This window comes from Drosophila hydei, unplaced genomic scaffold (assembly GCF_003285905.1).
Source record: "Drosophila hydei strain 15085-1641.00,03,60 unplaced genomic scaffold, DhydRS2 tig00008134-arrow-pilon, whole genome shotgun sequence".
Classification (NCBI taxonomy): domain Eukaryota; kingdom Metazoa; phylum Arthropoda; class Insecta; order Diptera; family Drosophilidae; genus Drosophila; species Drosophila hydei.
The window spans coordinates 880,906-899,947 of NW_022045843.1; the positions used below are offsets into that span (position 1 = coordinate 880,906).

The 19,042-nt window shown below is 41.7% G+C and overlaps 5 protein-coding genes across 7 annotated transcripts; all 5 read left to right on the forward strand.

Moving 5' to 3' along the window:
- The first annotated feature begins 2,187 nt into the window (after positions 1-2,187).
- LOC111597897 (endoplasmic reticulum metallopeptidase 1-like) lies at positions 2,188-5,397 on the forward strand. Its single transcript, XM_030225513.1, has 11 exons — positions 2,188-2,208; positions 2,272-2,951; positions 3,013-3,097; positions 3,159-3,279; positions 3,340-3,494; positions 3,556-3,634; positions 3,869-3,939; positions 3,992-4,357; positions 4,415-4,561; positions 4,633-5,130; positions 5,190-5,397. The coding sequence occupies exons 1-11, from the start codon at positions 2,188-2,190 to the stop codon at positions 5,349-5,351; spliced, it is 2,385 nt and encodes a 794-aa protein (XP_030081373.1). The 3' UTR covers positions 5,352-5,397.
- Positions 5,398-6,407: 1,010 nt separating this feature from the next.
- LOC111597894 (endoplasmic reticulum metallopeptidase 1-like) lies at positions 6,408-9,563 on the forward strand. The gene is made up of 10 exons (XM_023312829.2): positions 6,408-6,428; positions 6,491-7,176; positions 7,229-7,313; positions 7,365-7,485; positions 7,545-7,699; positions 7,764-8,147; positions 8,211-8,576; positions 8,631-8,777; positions 8,843-9,343; positions 9,402-9,563. The coding sequence occupies exons 1-10, from the start codon at positions 6,408-6,410 to the stop codon at positions 9,561-9,563; spliced, it is 2,628 nt and encodes an 875-aa protein (XP_023168597.2).
- Positions 9,564-10,616: 1,053 nt separating this feature from the next.
- LOC111597898 (endoplasmic reticulum metallopeptidase 1-like) lies at positions 10,617-14,111 on the forward strand. The gene is made up of 11 exons (XM_023312832.2): positions 10,617-10,666; positions 10,726-11,414; positions 11,487-11,571; positions 11,789-11,909; positions 11,966-12,120; positions 12,184-12,567; positions 12,633-12,813; positions 12,878-13,062; positions 13,124-13,267; positions 13,326-13,826; positions 13,886-14,111. The coding sequence occupies exons 1-11, from the start codon at positions 10,640-10,642 to the stop codon at positions 14,051-14,053; spliced, it is 2,640 nt and encodes an 879-aa protein (XP_023168600.2). The 5' UTR covers positions 10,617-10,639; the 3' UTR covers positions 14,054-14,111.
- Positions 14,112-14,540: 429 nt separating this feature from the next.
- Positions 14,541-18,007, forward strand: LOC111597903 (endoplasmic reticulum metallopeptidase 1-like). Of its 3 annotated transcripts, none has more exons than XM_023312839.2 (11): positions 14,541-15,150; positions 15,212-15,386; positions 15,437-15,521; positions 15,674-15,794; positions 15,861-16,015; positions 16,064-16,450; positions 16,510-16,690; positions 16,750-16,934; positions 17,007-17,150; positions 17,210-17,695; positions 17,754-18,007. In XM_023312839.2, the coding sequence occupies exons 1-11, from the start codon at positions 14,622-14,624 to the stop codon at positions 17,919-17,921; spliced, it is 2,616 nt and encodes an 871-aa protein (XP_023168607.2). In that variant the 5' UTR covers positions 14,541-14,621; the 3' UTR covers positions 17,922-18,007. The 3 variants fall into 3 exon arrangements, with proteins under 3 accessions (XP_023168607.2, XP_023168608.2, XP_023168609.2); XM_023312840.2 differs by having other exon boundaries at positions 16,067-16,450; XM_023312841.2 differs by lacking the exons at positions 16,064-16,450; positions 16,510-16,690; positions 17,754-18,007 and having other exon boundaries at positions 16,808-16,934; positions 17,210-17,291.
- Positions 18,008-18,120: 113 nt separating this feature from the next.
- On the forward strand, positions 18,121-18,662 carry LOC111597904. The gene has a single exon (XM_023312842.2). The coding sequence runs from the start codon at positions 18,337-18,339 to the stop codon at positions 18,610-18,612; it is 276 nt and encodes a 91-aa protein (XP_023168610.1). The 5' UTR covers positions 18,121-18,336; the 3' UTR covers positions 18,613-18,662.
- The last annotated feature ends 380 nt before the right edge of the window (positions 18,663-19,042 follow it).

Below are 19,042 nucleotides of genomic sequence, written 5' to 3' on the forward strand. Positions count from 1 at the left end.
ACGTTTTATGATCTCAAGTTATATTCATCTCATAGGCACACACGAATGGACACGCTGTCTTCTTCGATTTCCTAGGTCTCTACTTCATCCATTACTCACAGACCACAGGAATATGGTTAAACTATGGCGTGGCTGCTGCTGCCTTTATTTTTATTTTCATTTCAATGTGGCGCATGGCAGCTGTTTCCCATGTCTCCTTTTGCCACGTTGCTTGCTGGTTCACATTGGTCCTTATCGTACAGGTTATTTCCTTTGTACTCGGACTCGCCTTTCCCTTTATTGTTTCAAATGTAATGGATAACTTGGGACTATCGTTACCATACTATAGTTCGCCGATATTAGTCATCGGCCTCTATGTTTGCCCCTCACTAATTGGCCTTAGTTTGCCCATCATAATCTACTACAGTCTACAAGGCAATGTGAGTCAATTTTTACGTATCCTGTACTTTTCTAATACATTTCACATTTACAGAAAATTATCTCCACCAGCTATCATATGCAACTGGCATTACATGGTCAGGCATTCATTCTGGCACTTCTAATCTTCTGCCTTACAGTTTTTGGATTGCGTTCAACATATATTTTTATAATTCCACTAATTTTCTATGTGTTATCCTTGGCGATTAACTTATTGACTACTTTACATGATCGTGGCTATGCCTGGATTGGCCTTCATAAGTTGGGCCAAGCAATTCCTTTCCTATATAGCAGCTACCTCTTTTATATATTCGTTGTGGTATTGACACCAATGGGTGGTCGTGCGGGCAGTGGTTCCAATCGGGACTCGTATATTGCTGTGCTGGCAGCAGCAGGAACAATTCTTTCGTTTAGTTTCTTGGTAACTTTTCTCATTAATATCATTTTATTCTCAGTCTTGTAATCGATCTCATCTACAGATCCCGCTTATCAACACTTTCCGTCGACCCAGTTGTGTGGTGATCTGTCTAGTGGTAATCACAGCCTTTTCCATGTACTTGGCCAGTAGCATGCAAATTGGATTCCCGTATCGACCAAGGACCAACGTACAGCGTCTTGAATATCTTGTAAGTTTCCACAGAGTTAACTGTGTTTTAAAAGCTATAATCACGACTGACATTTCAGCAAGTTCGAAACAAGTTCTATGAATACGATGGAACTCTGAGTAAAGACGAGTCTGGATACCTGTTCAATTTTGAAGATCGACTTGTAGAAAAGCCACTCTTAAACACAAACGTCAATCTGACGGGCTTGGTCAGCCTCAAAACCAATTGCGACACCCACATGTATTGCGGAATGCCTTTGTATGACTTACGTTTCGTTCGGAATCAAATGTACAACAAATGGTTGGCGCGATCTGAGCCCATCGAGCCGCCAGCCCCAACGAAATTGGAAGTTCTCAGTAAAGTTGTGCTGAACTCAACCACGGTCCGCTTCGAGTTCAGCTTGACGGGACCTTCCAAAATGAGACTGTTCATTCAGACCTATGAAGATGTCACCATAAGTGATTGGTCATTCCTGCGCAGTCATCTTGAGGATGCAGAAACGAATTCTGGTCCACACTTCATATTCCTTGCCTACGGCATCGATAGCACGCCATACAGCTTATATTTGGAATGTTCGGTAAGATTAAATACGAATATCTACATATTTTGAAAGTCTTTTAAATACTTTATATCAAAATCCATAGAAACCGAATGGCAATTTCAATGTCCCATTGGTTCAGATCGGAGTGTCGGGTCATTACATTGGAGATACGAGCGATAAAATAAATGAGAAGTTTGCATCTACATTCCCATCCTTTACAGCGCTGGACACCTGGCCCGTGTTATACCAACGCTATATATTGTAGCTTTAACCAATCAATTCAATTGAGTTTATTAATCTAATTAAAGCATTATCAAAAAAATATTTATATGGAAAATAAATGAAAGCAGTCTGTTTCCATTCCAGAGTTTATTGATTTATTAACAAATTAAGCGCGACCATTTAATGATTTTATTAACCTATTTTTAAGCAAAGTAGTACCAGTAAAGAGCATGCTTCTTCGATAATGATTGAATTGACCTCATAAAAATTATTATTTAAATGGATTTTTTACAATATATTTCAGATAATACTATTTCACTCTTATAAATACCCACAGCTATTTCTTGACTAATTCAGTTCTCAACCCAAGGCCTAACGATTCACTTCAGCAGAGGAAACAAAATGGAGGACAAGGAGAAACTGGTAACGATTCCAAGCAGTTTCGTCCCTTAAAATTCTATTTAAAACGTCTTCCCCAAACTAAAGCTGCTTACCGAATCCAAAAAGGCTGGCGGCCAAGTGTTGATCGGCAGGAAGTCCACATCCAAAATACCTTGGTACTTAGCAACTGGATTTATACTGTTCTGGGGACTCCTTTTCTTTGGCGTAGTGATTCCATTTTATAAGCGGTTACCCACGGCTCTAACACTGGAAGACGCAAATGAAAATGTCTTCATTGCCGAACGAGCGTACAAAAATCTGTATACCCTATCGAATATTGGTTACAAATTGACGGGCAGCAAAGAAAATGAGATCGAAGCAGTACAATTTATTCTCAACGAGCTTGCACAAATCAAAGAAGCTTCCCTCAAGGACTTTTTTGATATGGAAATAGATTTATCACAGGCGTCAGGGTCTTACCCATATAAAACTGTGCTTAACGTGTATCAAGGCGTTCAAAACATTGCTGTCAAACTAATTCCTAAGAATTATACTACTGAGACGTACCTTCTCGTCAACAGTCACTTTGACTCCAAGCCATTCACTCCGTCTGCAGGTGATGCAGGATTTATGATTGTCACGATGTTAGAAGTTCTGCGTGTGATTGCAACGACAAAACAAACCTTTCAGCATCCGATTGTCTTCTTGTTTAACGGAGCTGAAGAGGGCATGATGCAAGCATCTCACGGATTTATTACTCAACACAAATGGGCTCCATTGTGCAAGTAAGCGTTGTCACTTAAACATTTTTGCAACCGAATGCCAATTTTAAAATTTAAATCTTAGAGCTGTTGTTAACCTTGATGCTGGTGGTAGTGGAGGTAGAGAAATTCTATTTCAAAGTGGACCCAATCATTCATGGCTTTTAAAAGTAAGTTTCTGAAAACAAATTCACATCGAAGTTGCTGTAACCTCTTCTTACCTCTTAACAGTACTACAAAAAATACATTAAATATCCATTTGCTACGACTTTTGCTGAGGAAATCTTCCAATCAGGCATCATACCATCGGATTCAGACTTTACTCAATTTAAGAAATACGGCAAGGTTCCTGGTGAGTATTATCTCTATATCCCTATAAATATGTTGTGATAAATAAAATCATTAATCATAGGCTTGGACATGGTTCAACTTAATAATGGATACATTTACCATACCAAGTATGACATGATCAATATAATTCCTCGCGAATCCTTGCAGAATACGGGGGACAATGTGCTTAGCATAGTTCGAGGTCTGGCTAACGCGACAGAATTGCACGATACAAAGGTATTCTTCCAATAAGTTTGCGGGTTGATAATATACATCTGATTTTCATTTCATTTACTAGGCGCACATGGACGAGACCTCTGTATTTTTCGATTTCCTGGGTCTCCGCTTCATCTATTACTCAGAGACCACTGGAATATGTTTAAACTTTGGCGTTTCAGCTGTTGCCTTTATTCTAATTTTCATTTCAATGTGGCGCATGACAGCTGTTTCCCATGTTTCCTTTTACCACGTTGCTTGCTGGTTCACATTAGTCCTTATCATCCAAATTATTGCCTTTGTTCTGGGACTTGTCCTTCCTCTAATTGTTGCATATGTGCTCGATAGTTTTGGACTATCGTTAACTCACTATAGTTCCCCGACTTTGTTAATAGGGCTCTATGTTTGCCCCTCACTAATTGGCCTTAGTTTACCAATCACAATCTACTATACTTTACAAGGCAACGTAAGTTATTAATTCAGCATTCTGTTCTGTTAATAATGTTATTTTCTTATAGAAGAAGATCCCAACTGCTTACCATCTCCAACTGGCGTTACATGGTCAAAGCATCATCCTTGCTCTTCTAGTTATTTGCCTTACAATATTTGGACTGCGTTCAACATATATTCTTTTAATTCCACTGATTTTCTACGTGCTATCCTTGGCCTTTAACTTATTGACTACTCTGCACGATCGAGGCTATGCCTGGACGGGTCTACTTAAAGCCAGCCAGATAATTCCTTTCCTTCACAGCAGCTATATCATTTATGTTTTGATTGTATTTGTTACTCCGATATCTGCTCGTTCAGGTAGCGCTTCCAATAGGGACTTGTACATTGCTGGCTTGGCAGCGGCAGGCACGGTTCTTTCGTTTGGTTTCCTGGTAAATTATCCAACCGCCTTTTCATATGTAGAGTCCTTAAACTGAACTTAATTACAGGTGCCTCTTATCAATACCTTCCGACGTCCCAGCCTTGTGGTGCTCTCTCTGTTGGCAATCACAGCCCTCTCCATGTACCTAGCCAGTAGCACACAAATTGGATTCCCATTCCGACCAAAGACCAGCGGACAGCGTGTTGCCTATTTGGTAAGGACAATATATAGACTACAGATATTTGGTCCAGAATATCTTCACAAACGTTTACTTATTATATTCAGCAAGTACGCAATATGTTCTATGAGTATGATGGAACTCTCAGCAAGGACGAGTCTGGATACTTGTTTAATTTCCAAGATCGACGCGAAGAGACAACGTTCTTAGATGCGAAAGTCAATCTGACGGGGCTGGTCAGCATTAAGTCGAAGTGCGACAAGTATATGATGTGTGGCATGCCTTTGTATGACTATCGCTATGTTCAGAATCGACTTCAGAGCAAGTGGCTGCCCCGTTCAAAGTCAATCGAGCCACCAGCAGCAACAAAATTGGAGTTGATAAGCAAAACCACTCTGAGTGCTACGACTGTTCGTTTTGAGTTCAACTTGACAGGACCTTCCCATATGAGTTTGTTTATCCAAGCCTACGAAGACGTTGAGTTAAGCAACTGGTCGTTCCTACGTAGATATCTGGACGATCCACCAGCATATCCACTATCATATCATATATATTTCACATACGGCATTGACAGCTCTCCTCTTAACTTCTTTTTGGAGTTTTCGGTAAGTTCGCCATTTTTTATTTCGGTTTTCTTTAATGCTATTTTTTCTTACACTTACAGAAGGCGGATGGAAATTTCAATGTGCCCATGTTCCAGATGGGAGTTTCGGGCCATTATATTGAACTAGAGGGTGACGCTGAAAGCTTGGAGTTCGCATCCACATTCCCATCCTTTGGAATTCTAGCCACGTGGCCTGTGCTATACCAACGATATATTTTTTAAAAATATTTTGTAAACATCTATCTACAAATAAATGTCTTGCAGTAAATAATTACAGAAATTCAAATGATTTACGCAGTTTCTTTTGTGAACAATTTGCTTAATGTCAAATAGAGATGATTGCCATAACATTGGTAAATTATAATAATTTGTTTTTGTATTTTTTATCATGAATCATATGGCGATATATGTGTAAAATATATACAGTTCGGGACATATTAAGATATCTACATATGTGTACATATGATCATACATACATATGATATGATATATGATCATGATATTATCGTCCATATAGTCTATACATTATCTTATACATAACATGCATGGCCTGATCGATTTTTGGGAATTGATTCTTATCGTTCACATCTTATCTTCGACATATAATAATTGATTTATATTATACAATAGACGCTTCCAATTGATATCGAGATATCATTAATTTACGCTGACAAAAAATCATTTCAAAAGACTATATTTAAAAATATGTTGCCAAGCTGTATATCTAGTAAATCCTTTCCTAAATAATAATTTGTATAGACTACAATTGCCCAAGGGATAAAGAAGTTCGATTTTCTTAGTTCACAAATTGCTGTACGACTAATTTCAAATTGTCAAAGGTTGTGATTTACCCTCATTAGCTCTTGCATCAATATATGTTTTATGATTCAATAAACGATTTCTTCTTCTACCCTACCAAAGTCAACCAGTCAAGAAAGGAATTATACATAGTCTTGGCTATAGTATATGTTCCCAAGCAATTGAAAATCAATCGACTTCAGAACAACTTTGTTAAGAAACCGATTCTGGCTCTTAGATTTTATAGTCTACATAATTTGATTTTATATTAAAAAAAAAAACTCTTCAGCTCTGAATGCAGAGTACTTCAAAGTCCACAAAGTTTGATTACTATATTCTACTTTATTGGTTTTAAAACAATAAGTTTACAATTTCGTGTTCATGATAAGATTTTGCTGAACTATAAAAGCCATCTGCGATTTCTACAAACTCTTTAGTACAAAACTTTGACTTCACATTAGCAGATAATCAAGGAACTCCATGGCTGACAAGGAGAAACTAGTAAGAAATCTCTAGTAAAAATCATTTGAATTTCTATTATATCAAGTCTACGCCTTATAAAGATATTGGCGGATTCTGTCGAAGATCCTAGCAAAGCAGTCAGAAGCAAAATCGAGTCAAACAAGTCAAAGCTACCATGGTATTTTGCAAGTGGCTTCCTGCTGTTCTGGGGACTGCTCTTTTTCGCTGTGGTAATACCTCGCTTCTATAAGCTGCCCACAGCTTTAACAATGGAGGACGCAAGTAGGAATGTATTCATAGCAGAACGTGCCTACAAAAATCTGTACACACTGTCCAATATTGGCACCAAGTTGGCAGGCAGTTGGGAAAACGAGGTTGAAGCAGTCAGCTTTATTGTAAAAGATCTGGAACAAATCAAAGCAGATCTCCTGGAGGACTATTTCGATATGGAAATCGATGTGTCACAGGTATCGGGAGCATTTCCATATAAAACTGTATTGAACATGTACCAAGGCGTTCAAAATATTGCTGTCAAATTATCGCCGAAAGGAAGTACCAGTGAGACGTATCTCCTTGTCAACAGCCACTTCGACTCGAAGCCATTTACTCCGTCAGCAGGTGATGCGGGCTTTATGGTTGTCACGATGTTGGAAGTCTTGCGTGTGCTCGCTACAACGAAGCAGACCTTTGAACATCCGATTGTCTTCTTGTTTAATGGAGCCGAAGAAGGTTCTATGCAAGCATCGCATGGCTTTATCACTCAACACAAATGGGCGCCGTACTGCAAGTAAGCTTGTTTTGCTCTGTTTTCAGAAGAGTTTCTAATGTATCAATCTTAGAGCTGTCGTCAACCTTGATGCTGGTGGGAGCGGAGGACGGGAGATTCTCTTTCAGAGTGGTCCCAACCACGCATGGATTGTGAATGTAAGTTATTTACAGACTAAACTAACCCGAACTCATTAAAACTTCCCATAGTATTACAAAAACTATGTGAAATATCCTTTTGCAACGACCATGGCTGAGGAAGTTTTCCAATTAGGCATTGTCCCGTCAGACACAGACTTCCGACAGTTTAACCTATATGGCAATATTCCTGGTATGTTGTTGATGAATGCTGATTATATGAGCGTTGGATATATTTATTGTTGTATATAGGATTGGACTTGGGGCAGTGTATTAATGGATATTTATATCATACAAAGTACGATACGATCGATGCGATTCCTCGGGAATCCTTGCAGAACACAGGCGATAACGTCCTCAGTGTGGTGCGAGGCTTGGCAAATGCAACAGAATTGGCTGATATAAGAGTAAGCGCAGAATATTATATCTGGCATGGCAATTGTATTCTCAATATCAATATTCACTTGACAGGCTCATAGGACCGGACATGCTGTCTTCTTCGACTTCCTTGGATTCTACTTCATCCATTACTCAGAGACAACGGGAGCATATTTGAACTTGAGCGTTGCTGGAGTTGCCTTAATTCTTATTTTCATTTCAATGTGGCGCATCACAGCTGTGTCCAACGTTTCCATATTCCATTTGACTTGCTGGTTCATATTGGTCTTCACCGTTCAGCTTATTTCCGTAGTTCTCGGACTTGTCCTTCCAGCTGTGGTGGCATCTGTGTTTGACTCTATGGGATTGTCGCTGACCTACTATAGCAGCCCAATGCTGATTATTGGCCTTTATGTGTGCCCCTCACTAATTGGCCTCAGTCTGCCCACGACAATTTATCATATATTACAACGAAACGTAAGTTGACTTATCGGAATTATGTTAATATCAAATATTTTCTAGTCCATTTTCTATACGCAGGATAAAATATCAAATGCGTTCCACCTTCAACTGTCCCTACATGCACAAGCCACTATCCTAGCTGTATTAACCATCGGTCTCACACTGTTTGGCCTGCGTTCAACATATATTTTCATGATTCCACTCATTTTCTACGCCGTGTCCTTGGCCTTTAACTTGTTGACAACTCTGCACGACCGCGGCTATGCCTGGACGGGCGTCCTTAAAGTTAGCCAGATAATTCCTTTCCTGTACAGCAGCTACATCGTTTATACATTCATTGTCATCCTGACACCTATGGGAGCACGTTCAGGTAGTGCCAGTAATCGGGACTTGTATATTGCTCTATTGGCAGCATTAGGAACGGTTCTATCATTCGGTTTTTTGGTAAGTTTCCCCATTAAGTCTTCTCATTCAGAGTTTCACTTGATATTTTTACAGGTTCCGCTCATTAATAGTTTCCGACGACCCAGCCTTGTGGTGCTCTCTCTGTTGGCAATCACAGCTGTCACCATATACTTGGCCAGTAGCACTCAGCTTGGATTCCCGTATCGCCCGAAGACAAGCGGCCAGCGAGTGGCTTATCTGGTGAGTTTTCTTGCTAGAACAAACGGTTTCAAAATGTTATCCAAGGGATTCCTTTAACTTTTCAGCAAGTGCGAAACAAGTTCTACGAGTACGATGGAACTCTGAGCAAGGACGAGTCTGGATACTTCTTTAATTTCCAGGATCGACGTAACGAAAAGCCGCTTTTGGGCACAAAGGTCAATCTGACTGGACTGGTTAGCATTAAACCGAACTGCGATGAGCACATGATGTGTGGCATGCCTCTGTATGACTATCGCTTTGTTCAGAACCGACTACAGAGCAAATGGCTGCCTCGAGCTAATCCCATCGAACTATCTGAATCAAATACAGAATTGGAATTGGTATCAAAAACCGAAGTAAATGCTACAACTGTGCGCTTTGTGTTCAAAGTTTCAGGTCCTTCCCATATGAGTTTGTTTATCCAGCCTTATGAAGACGTGAAGATTGTCAACTGGTCACTTTCACTTGATTATCTTAAGAATCCCCCAGCGCATCCGCTCTCGTTTCATATATATTTTACGCATGGCATTGATAGCTCTCCGTGGACCTTTTGCATGGAAATATCGGTAAGAGAAATTGTTTTTAGTTTCCATCAAAGACTAAAATACTCAATTTTTTAATTAGAAACTTGATGGGGATTTTAATGTACCTTTGTTTCAACTGGGCGTCTCTGCCCATTACATTGGAGATAAAGGAGATGCTGAGAGTGAGAAGTTCGCCTCATCATTCCCTTCCTACTCTATTCTAGCCACTTGGCCTGTACTCTACCAGCGATTTATTTTTTAATCCTGAGAAAACAATAAAATCTTTTCAAATTTGCAACGGAAATTTAGTTTCGAATAGTAAATCTTTTCATGAATTATAAATAGATACGTGTCATGTTTAATGCATTAGAAAGTAGCATATGAATATATGTATTATATTTTCTAATTGCCAATATTTAAATCTACATATATTTAAATCAAACGCGGTCTGCAACTAAACGATATTAATGTAAATGCGTAATCGATAGCCAGACACTCATCAACACAAGTTGTAACGATAGTCCACTGTTATTGACATTCATCTAGTAAAAATTACTCATTTGGCGTTGTTAGCAGCTCTATGTAAGCAGAACTACTACACTGTTAACTTAACATACTTATTTAATTGACAACGGCGCTACACATATAAAAGCTGGCTTCATTGCGCGCGTAATTTTTAAAACAGCGAAATGAAGGAAATCTTACAAAGAATGAATACGAAATCAATCTAAATGTATTTCACACAGAAAACACTTGTTATTACTTAATACATGTTCAATATATATTGAAAAGCTTTTGATTTTGAGTATATGCGCACAATCTTATCGCTTAAGTGCGCTATTAACTCAAGTTACGGTAAATACTTATGACTGTGGATAAGCAAACAAGCCGCAAGTACTACAGGCTTTAGATATATTCGATATTGTTTTGATTTGGCTGCAGTGCACCGATATAAGCAATTGGGTATTGCACAGAGCCTCTTAGTCATCGAAAACACATTGTTTTTGATTACTGATGGTTATTCCGCCAATTTGAATTAAAATTATATTTATCAAAGACATATATAATAAGTACATACCTTATGGGCCAGTTAGGTTTGTTTATCGTAATCATAAACAAATGGTGTGCCACATATAATTTAGATATAAAGGCTGCCTCTTGACCATTCTCTAATGCATTACAAAGGCTGAGCATTTTTGTTTTTGTTGGATATTATCTTTATTGACTTCAAAGTGCAAATCAGTGCTAATAAAATCCAGGCACTGCTCAACCAAGCCATTCAATATTTGTTCATTCAGTTGGAATTTTGTGGCGCGCCAGTTTAGAAGCGCTAAGAAAATGTCGCAAATGGAAGAGGACAAAGAAGTAAGTGAAAAAGGAGCAAGGATATAAGATAAGGAATAATATAGACTATTATGAATCAGAGCGCTGCTGCATTGGACATTGCACTCGTTGGCATTTTAAAAAGTTCAAAGAGTCTGAGAGCCAAGGTGCCCTGGTACTATGCACCCGCCTTTCTGCTGCTCTGGGTCGCGCTCTTCTTTGCAGTGGTTGTTCCGCTGTTCAATCGGCTGCCAGAGAGCGTCACGATTGCCCAGGAATCGCAGAAGCCTAACGAATTTGTGGCCGAACGCGCACAACTTCTACTACTGAGCTTTGATAGCATCGGGCCCAAGGTCGTGGGCAGCATTGCCAACGAGGAGCGCACGGTCCGCTTTCTGCTCGACGAGGTGGAAAATGTGCGCGCAGCTATGAGAGCGGATCTCTACGAACTGGAGGTGGATGTGCAGCAGTCATCCGGTGCGTATATGCATTGGAATATGGTGAACATGTACCAAGGCGTGCAGAATGTGGTTGTCAAACTGAGCACGCGTCGCTCGGCCAGCGAGTCCTATTTGCTGCTCAACAGTCACTTCGACTCGAAGCCCGGCAGTCCCGGCTCTGGCGACGATGGCACCATGGTCATTGTCATGCTGGAGGTGCTGCGGCAAATGGCCATCTCAGAGCATCCCTTCGAGCATCCCATTGTCTTCTTGTTCAATGGCGCCGAAGAGAATCCTTTGCAGGCCTCGCACGGCTTCATCACTCAGCACAAATGGGCCAAGAACTGCAAGTAAGAGAACTGAGTGTAATGTAGCTATAGCTATTGAAAGTTACTTAATGATATATATTTCTATGATATCAGAGCGCTTATTAATCTGGAGGTAGCTGGCAGCGGCGGTCGAGATCTTCTCTTCCAGGGTGGACCCAATCATCCCTGGCTAATGCGGGTATGTTGAATATCTGTTTGTTGTTGTTGTAACCTTATCTTCAGATTTAGTTTATTATTTATGGCACGTGTCGGCAAGCAGTTAGATGTTTATCACGGCGTATACTAATAAAACTAACTATCCACTTTTTGATTGCACGCTATAAATTAACTTTGGTTGTTGACAATCGATTTCCGCATTTCATGGCATTTGACGAACCTCGTTCCGCTCGGAGCAGTATTATAAAGACAATGCCAAACATCCTTTTGCCACCACCATGGCCGAGGAGATCTTTCAGGCTGGCATACTGCCCTCGGATACAGACTTTCGCATATTCCGTGATTACGGCCAGGTGCCAGGTGAGATAGGGGTGTCTTCCATTCATTTATATACTTATCCAATGTGCGCTTTTCAGGCCTCGATATGGCGCAGATCAGCAATGGCTATGTCTACCATACGGAGTTCGACAACTTTGCGGCTGTGCCACGCGCATCGTTGCAGAGCTCGGGCGAGAATGCTTTGGCTCTGGTGCGCGCCTTTGCCAATGCCAGTGAAATGTACGATACGGAGGTGAGCTAGAGTGGGAGTTGGTCTTGAGCAGCGCCATTAATACCCAACAATTTTCCATTGCAGGCACACAGTCAAGGAAAGTCGGTCTTCTTTGACTTTCTTGGCCTGTTCTTTGTCGTCTACTCGGCCACAACGGGCATCATTCTGAATTGTTGCATTGCGGCTGTGAGTCTGTTGCTCGTTTGCATCTCGCTGTGGCGCATGGCACGCGTCTCCGAGCTGTCCCTCTGCCAGATCTCGCTTTTGTTTGCCATCATTCTGGGTCTGCACGTGCTGGGTGTTCTGCTCAGTGTGGGGCTGCCTTTGCTGATAGCTGTTCTATTCGATGCCGGCGACGGGTCATTGACCTACTTCACGCACACCTGGCTGATGATAGGGCTCTACATTTGTCCGGCTATTATTGGACTGAGTCTGCCCACAACACTCTACTATAGTTGGAGGAAGAATGTAAACAAATCACTCAACTGAAGACTTGAGTCTCATGACTAAAGCTAGGCCTCTTTTGTTTGCAGCTTAAGATCAGCCACGCCTACCATTTGCATATGAGCCTGCACGCCCACTGTGTGGTGCTGGCCCTAATAGCCATCATACTGAGCGCAGTTAGTCTGCGTACACCCTACCTCTGTATGATATCTATACTCTTTTATTCCGCTGCGCTGCTCGTCAATCTGCTGAGCCGCTTGCACGATCGAGGTGAGCTGCGAGTATTTGAATAATATCGGATGATTTGCTAACTATTGAGCTCTTCCAATTTAAGGCTATTATTGGGTGCTCATCACTCAGGTGTTCCAGCTGATACCGTTCTTCTACTTCTGCTACCTGTTCCACATGTTTCTGGTCATATTCATACCCATGATGGGTCGCAATGGCAGCTCTATAAATCCCGATCTCTTAGTAGCTTTGCTGTGCACACTCGGCACATTCTTTGCAATGGGATTTGTGGTGAGTGGAGCTCAGTAGCTCATCCGAATGCAACTTCTAAACTCCTTTTACCCTAAACTAGTCGCCACTTATCAACATGTTTCGCTGGTCAAAATTCATCATGGTCGGACTGGGCATAGTCACCTTTATATTCAGCATGATAGCCATTTCGGATGCTGGCTTTCCCTACCGGCCCAAGACAAGTGTGATGCGTGTGAATTTTCTGGTAGGTCGGATGTGTATATATTCTATATAGATACATAAACATATTTATAAATTGACAGCATGTGCGACGCATCTTCTACGAATATGATGGCAGCGTTAGCCTCAACGATTCGGGCTATTATTTTGACTTCCAGGACAGGCGTCTCAACTATCCGCTCGAGTACACTTCGGTTGACTTGACGGGTCTGACCAGCATCAAAGAGCACTGTAATACGGAACTGATGTGTGGCGTGCCCTGCTTCAACCATCGCTGGTGCAAGGCGCGCGCCACAGGCAACTGGTTGGCGCGCGAGCAGGAGGTGATCATACCTGGCAACTCCTCCTTGTTGCTGCTGAGCAAAACCCTTTTGCCAACAGGCAACACGATGCGCTATGAATTCGAGCTGAGCGGACCACCACACATGGGCTTATTTATAGAGCCACAAGCAGGCGTAACTGTGGAGGACTGGTCCTTTATAAGAAATCCGCTAGACGAGCCCGAAAAGTACACGCGACCCTATCAGATATTCTTCTCCTATGGCAAGGACAATTCACCCTTAAGATTCCACATCGATTTCGCTGTGAGCTATGCAATTTCCTTTAATATTGACTTGAATGCAATTTACATTTTCCCTTTTAGTTTCCCGCTGGAAATGTCGATGTTCCCATCTTTCAATTGGGCGTTGCGTGGCATTACCTGAGCTACGACTATGAAAGAGATGTGGCGGGAATGCAGTTTATAGCCGACTTTCCAGACTTTGTGCATGTGATGGAGTGGCCAACGCTCTATAAGCGTTACATATACTAAGCTAACTTTATATAACTTTATATAACTAATAATAAGTCTTGTGCTAATAACAAACTAAAAAATCAAAATATGTCATAAGATTTGGTAGTCTATAAAAATTCAATTGGCATAGTCTCTATAATAGTCGACCTTTGATAAAGCTTCGAGGCGTATACCAAAACCTAATTACGTTTGGTATCAACCTCTGCTAGATGCCAAGTAGTTGCATCAATAAATCTACCTTATTAAGTACACAACTTAATGAGAACTCAAAAAAGCTGCAGAAGTCAGTCTGAACCTGAAACGTATCAAGCAATTGCATGTTTATTTGAACTAGATCATAAATATATATATCATATATCGAATATCAGCATTAACTGCCAAAGCGAAACAAATTTAGATACGAAACCACAGTTGAGATTTGATAAGAGCTCCACTCAGTGGGTCATGGAAAACGAATAAAAAACTCTCTGTCAGATAGGAAGCCTTGGAAAGCAGAATGATTATAAATTATACTATACATATATTAGAGCTCTTGATAGTAGGAATTGTTTTTTTTTTTTAAATACGGTAGAGGAAATTATCGTTGATGTTAAATTTTAAACGAAAGTTAACGATCATGGATAATATCAGCTTTGACCTAGCTGAGAAAGATAATCCCAGGAAAAAGATGCCCTGGTATCATGCATTCAGCTTCCTTTTTCTATGGGCCGCACTATTCTTTGCTGTGGTCTTTCCGCTCTACAACGTTTTGCCCATTTCGGTGAATATTGATGAAGAGATTTTCAAGCCAGGTCAGTTTGTCGCGGAGCGTGCCCAGCACCTCTTACTGGAACTGGATCGTCTGGGACCGAAAATCATCGGCGATGTGGTGAACGAGAAGACAATGATTGATTTCTTGCTCAGGGAAATGGACATCGTACATAGAGTAATGCGTCACGATCTCTACGACTTGGAGGTAGATGTCCAACAGGTGTCTGGCTCTTATCTGCATTTGGAGATAGTCCGAATGTATCAGGCAGTGCAAAATGTGGTCGTCAAGCTGAGCTCAAAGAAATCCAACAGCACATCCTATCTGCTCGTCAACAGTCACTACGATACCAAGCCAGGTAGTGTGGGTAAGTTGTCGAGCCACGCGGTTGCCTCTGAGCCAAATGTCTAAGCTTTCGTTTGATACAGGTGTGGGGGATGCTGGTTCCATGGTCGTTACTATGCTGGAGGTGCTGCGCCAACTGGCCACATCTAGCGATCCGTTCGAGCATCCAATTGTTTTTCTCTTCAATGGTGCTGAAGAGAGCTCACTGCAAGGAGCGCACGGGTTCATCACTCAGCACAGATGGTCCCCCAGCTGCAAGTGAGTGGAGCGCGCGATCTGTGCGAGCAATATTTAACTCTTATTTCTAGGGCATTCATTAATCTGGATTCTGTTGGTTCTGGTGGGCGTGAGATACTCTTTCGAGGTGGTCCGAACCATCGGTGGCTAATGAGCGTGAGTAGCGAATGTTAACAATGCTTCAACAGCTGGGCATATGTCGTACGAAGCTTACGTTGCACGCTTATCAGATCCGCGTTATAATTTTTATATCCAAATATCACTTTGGCATATCTTATCAGCTTCATAACTAATTTACGTGTTTGCAGCACTACAAAGCCGCCGCAAAGCATCCGTTTGCAACAACAATGGCTGAGGAAATATTCCAGACTGGCGTTATAAAGTCCAATACGGACTTTAAAATCTTTCGTGATTTTGGTCGTCTGCCTGGTGAGCGAACACGCACACACACACACACATACTCACACACCAATACAAGCATCTTTCATTCAACAGGTCTGGATATGGTGATTCAGTACAATGGCTATGTTTATCACACAAAATACGATCGTTTCGAGTTCATAACCCGAGAGTCACTGCAAAACACAGGCGACAATGTGCTCTCCCTGGTCAAAAGCCTAAGCAATTCAAAAGAGATGCAGTTCACCCAGGTAATAAAGCTAAAATATTGGTAAAGCCCTTACCTTGTCTTCCCGTAGCAGACACAGTCAAACGGGGAGTCGGTTTACTTTGATTTCTTGGGTCTGTTTTTCGTCACCTATCCGGAGTACGTAGCCATGGTGGTGAACACAATCGTTTGCGGCGGTGGCATTGTCCTATTGTATATTTCTTTATGGTACGTGTCGAAGAAACTTGATTATCAAGTTGCCGCCGTGGCCGTTGAGTTCGGCAGTCTGTTTCTATTGGAGTTGGTTTCGATTTTCCTGGCTGTGGGCTTGCCAATGCTAATGGCGATATTCTATGATGCGGGCAATCGCACGATGACCTACTTTACCAACAGTTGGCTGGTAGTCGGGCTCTTCATCATTCCATCGGTAATCGGTCTGGTATTGCCACTAACGCTCTACCTCGTCATCAATCGTAGCGTGAGTTATAAAAGCGTGAAGTTAAGCGATTCTCTGGCTAACCCTTGTCCCGCTTGCAGGATAAGATACCACACAGCTATCGTTTGCAAATGGCCAACCACGCCCATTGTCTATTCATTGCTCTGTTGTGCATTATTTTAACCATTTTCAGTGTTCGCAGCGCTTACATCTTGATGATCTCTGTGCTCTTCTATGTGGCAGCATTGAGCATCAATTTGATCACCAAGCTGCATGATCGCGGTACATGATTATCCCTAATTCGTCTAATGAACTGCTTAAGCTTATTCAGTTTTCTATAGGTTACTTTTGGTCGCTTGTGCTATGCACCTGTCAACTTATACCTTTCCTTTACTTCAGCTATTTGTTTTACGCATTTCTTATCATCGCCATTCCAATGACAGGCCGCAATGGTACCGAGACGAATCCGGATGTGGTAATTGCCTTCCTGTGTGCTTTGGGCACGATAATGGCACTGGCTTTCTTGGTAAGCGCCGAAATATGGATATGGATATGGATGGGAACAAGCTGCGATCTCAATACGCTTTATTTTTTTTAGGTGCCACTCATCAATGTGTTCCGTTATCCTATTATAATAATAGGGGGCTTGACGTGCATAACCTTTATATTTTGCATGATATCTGTTTCGGAGATGGGTTTCCCCTATCGCCCTAGAACGAATGTGATGCGCGTTAACTTTTTAGTAAACTAACTTCACATATAGCTATGAACATGGCATTTCAGAGATTTTTGTTTTTGCAGCAAGTGCATCGGAAGTTCTTTAAGTACAATGGCTCCGTCAGTGAAGAGGATTCCGGTTACTACATCGCCCTTCAGGACCGTCGTAGGGAACAGCCGCTGCGCGAGAAGCTAGACTTAACTGGCCTTTTGCACATAGAAAACATCTGCGACAATCTAATGAATTGCGGTGTCCCCAGCTTCGGTCAAGGCTGGAGCGGCGGCCGTTGGCTGCCACGCAAGGCACCCGTCACAGTGCCCGGAGTCACCACACTTGAACTACTAAGCAAGACAATACTGGAGAGCAACTATTCGATTCGATATTATTTCAAGCTAACAGGGCCCGCCCACATGACCATATTTGTGAATCCCTTGGATGGCGTCAGATTGGTAGACTGGTCATTTCTGCGAGGAGTCCCGGATTGCCCGGCCAAATGCAAGCCGCCGTATCAGATTTACTTCTCCTGGGGCGCCGACAGCTCGCCCATTAATTTTTATCTGGAATTCACGGTGCGTATTGCCAGGTCTAACATTAAGTGTGCTATGTTGGCTAACGTTTTCATTGCAGAAGACGAGTGGCAAATTCAAGGAACCTGTATTTGAGATTGGTATCTCGGGACATTATCGAAGCTACGTCCACAAGCGGGACTCGCAAAGCGCTCGATTTATAAAACAATTTCCAGATTTTGTACACACCATGGAATGGCCGGCCTCCTATGATAGTTATATCTTTTAAAGTTAGTGATTTTTAATTTAGGAATAATAGCAAAATATATGTAAATATGTAAACACCAAGGGAATGCAAGCCAAGTGTCTTTACTTCTGTACTCCTCCTGCTGGCCGACTGCATTCAGCTTCTGTTTGGCGCCAAACAAAAGGCCCCAATTTGGTCTATATAAAACAGTCGTTGTGCATTTCAAAACGTATTCGAAATAAATATTTAAGTTTGCATAGAATGCGTAGCTTCAGCGGGGGCAAACATTTGTGCAAACAGAAGCGAACAGACTGTTGTAATAGCTGCCGTTGATGTTCGACTCTTCCGTTTGACGATGCGTATAAAAGATGCGTATTGATGCAGTGGAAGGTACAGTTGAATTGTAGCAACAATTTGGTCAACAACGAAAGAAAGCTCATAGCACAAAACACAGAAAATGAAGTTCGCTTTGGTTCTATTCGTGGCCTGTGCGTTTATTGTAACGGTGAAAGCGCAAGTGTCCGCTGGATTGGGTACGGGAACGGGTACGGGAACGGGAACGGGAGCAGGAACAGGTTCTTACAGTCCTTCCACTTATGACTACTACGGGTATAGCTATCCATCAACATACGATTCCTATCCATCTTACTATTATTACTACGATGAAGTGACAACCACGAAGCCATTTAAGCAGCAGTTCCTATCTCTGCTCTTCAACAAGAAGAATGGGTAATCAATCAGTGAGAGTTCTGCTCGACAACGACGCCGCCCCAAGCCCGCAACAGCCAGAAAATATTGTTACATTAGAATGTGAAAATATAAAACATAATTAAACTTAAATTAAACAAAAAAACAAAAAACAAAAACAAAACAAAACTCAATATCAATTATTTCATTCAGCTCTAAAGTTGGTCTTGGGCCGTGTAAATGGCATTTTCACAAGTCTTGCCCAAGCATGATCCACACCAATGAGGGCTCATTAACGCCTTTGGTCAAAACTGAGCACGACTCGCACAGCTAGCACAGACTGCCGCCTCCAACAAAGGTCACGCGGACCGACAGCTAGACATGATCATGGTCAGGTGGTGTGGCAACAATGTGTAGTATAAGTATAATGATACTCGTCTAATGCTATTCGTATAATGATGATGTTGCCGCCTTCG

Bases quoted from the DNA above. Each gene is read 5' to 3' on its own strand.
- LOC111597897 (XM_030225513.1), top strand. From the start codon at position 2,188: ATGGAGGACAAGGAGAAACTG. The intron at 3,635-3,868 runs GTTTAAACTTTG...CTTTGTTAATAG, and splicing joins CTCAGAGACCACTGGAATAT to GGCTCTATGTTTGCCCCTCA. The intron at 3,940-3,991 runs GTAAGTTATTAA...ATTTTCTTATAG, and splicing joins ACTATACTTTACAAGGCAAC to AAGAAGATCCCAACTGCTTA.
- LOC111597894 (XM_023312829.2), top strand. From the start codon at position 6,408: ATGGCTGACAAGGAGAAACTA. The intron at 7,177-7,228 runs GTAAGCTTGTTT...TATCAATCTTAG, and splicing joins AAATGGGCGCCGTACTGCAA to AGCTGTCGTCAACCTTGATG. The intron at 7,314-7,364 runs GTAAGTTATTTA...AACTTCCCATAG, and splicing joins ACCACGCATGGATTGTGAAT to TATTACAAAAACTATGTGAA.
- LOC111597898 (XM_023312832.2), top strand. From the start codon at position 10,640: ATGTCGCAAATGGAAGAGGACAAAGAA. The intron at 11,415-11,486 runs GTAAGAGAACTG...CTATGATATCAG, and splicing joins AAATGGGCCAAGAACTGCAA to AGCGCTTATTAATCTGGAGG. The intron at 13,063-13,123 runs GTGAGTGGAGCT...ACCCTAAACTAG, and splicing joins TCTTTGCAATGGGATTTGTG to TCGCCACTTATCAACATGTT.
- LOC111597903 (XM_023312839.2), top strand. From the start codon at position 14,622: ATGTTAAATTTTAAACGAAAGTTAACGATCATGGATAATATCAGCTTT. The intron at 15,795-15,860 runs GTGAGCGAACAC...TTCATTCAACAG, and splicing joins TGATTTTGGTCGTCTGCCTG to GTCTGGATATGGTGATTCAG. The intron at 17,151-17,209 runs GTAAACTAACTT...TTGTTTTTGCAG, and splicing joins TGATGCGCGTTAACTTTTTA to CAAGTGCATCGGAAGTTCTT.
- LOC111597904 (XM_023312842.2), top strand. From the start codon at position 18,337: ATGAAGTTCGCTTTGGTTCTATTCGTGGCCTGTGCGTTTATTGTAACG.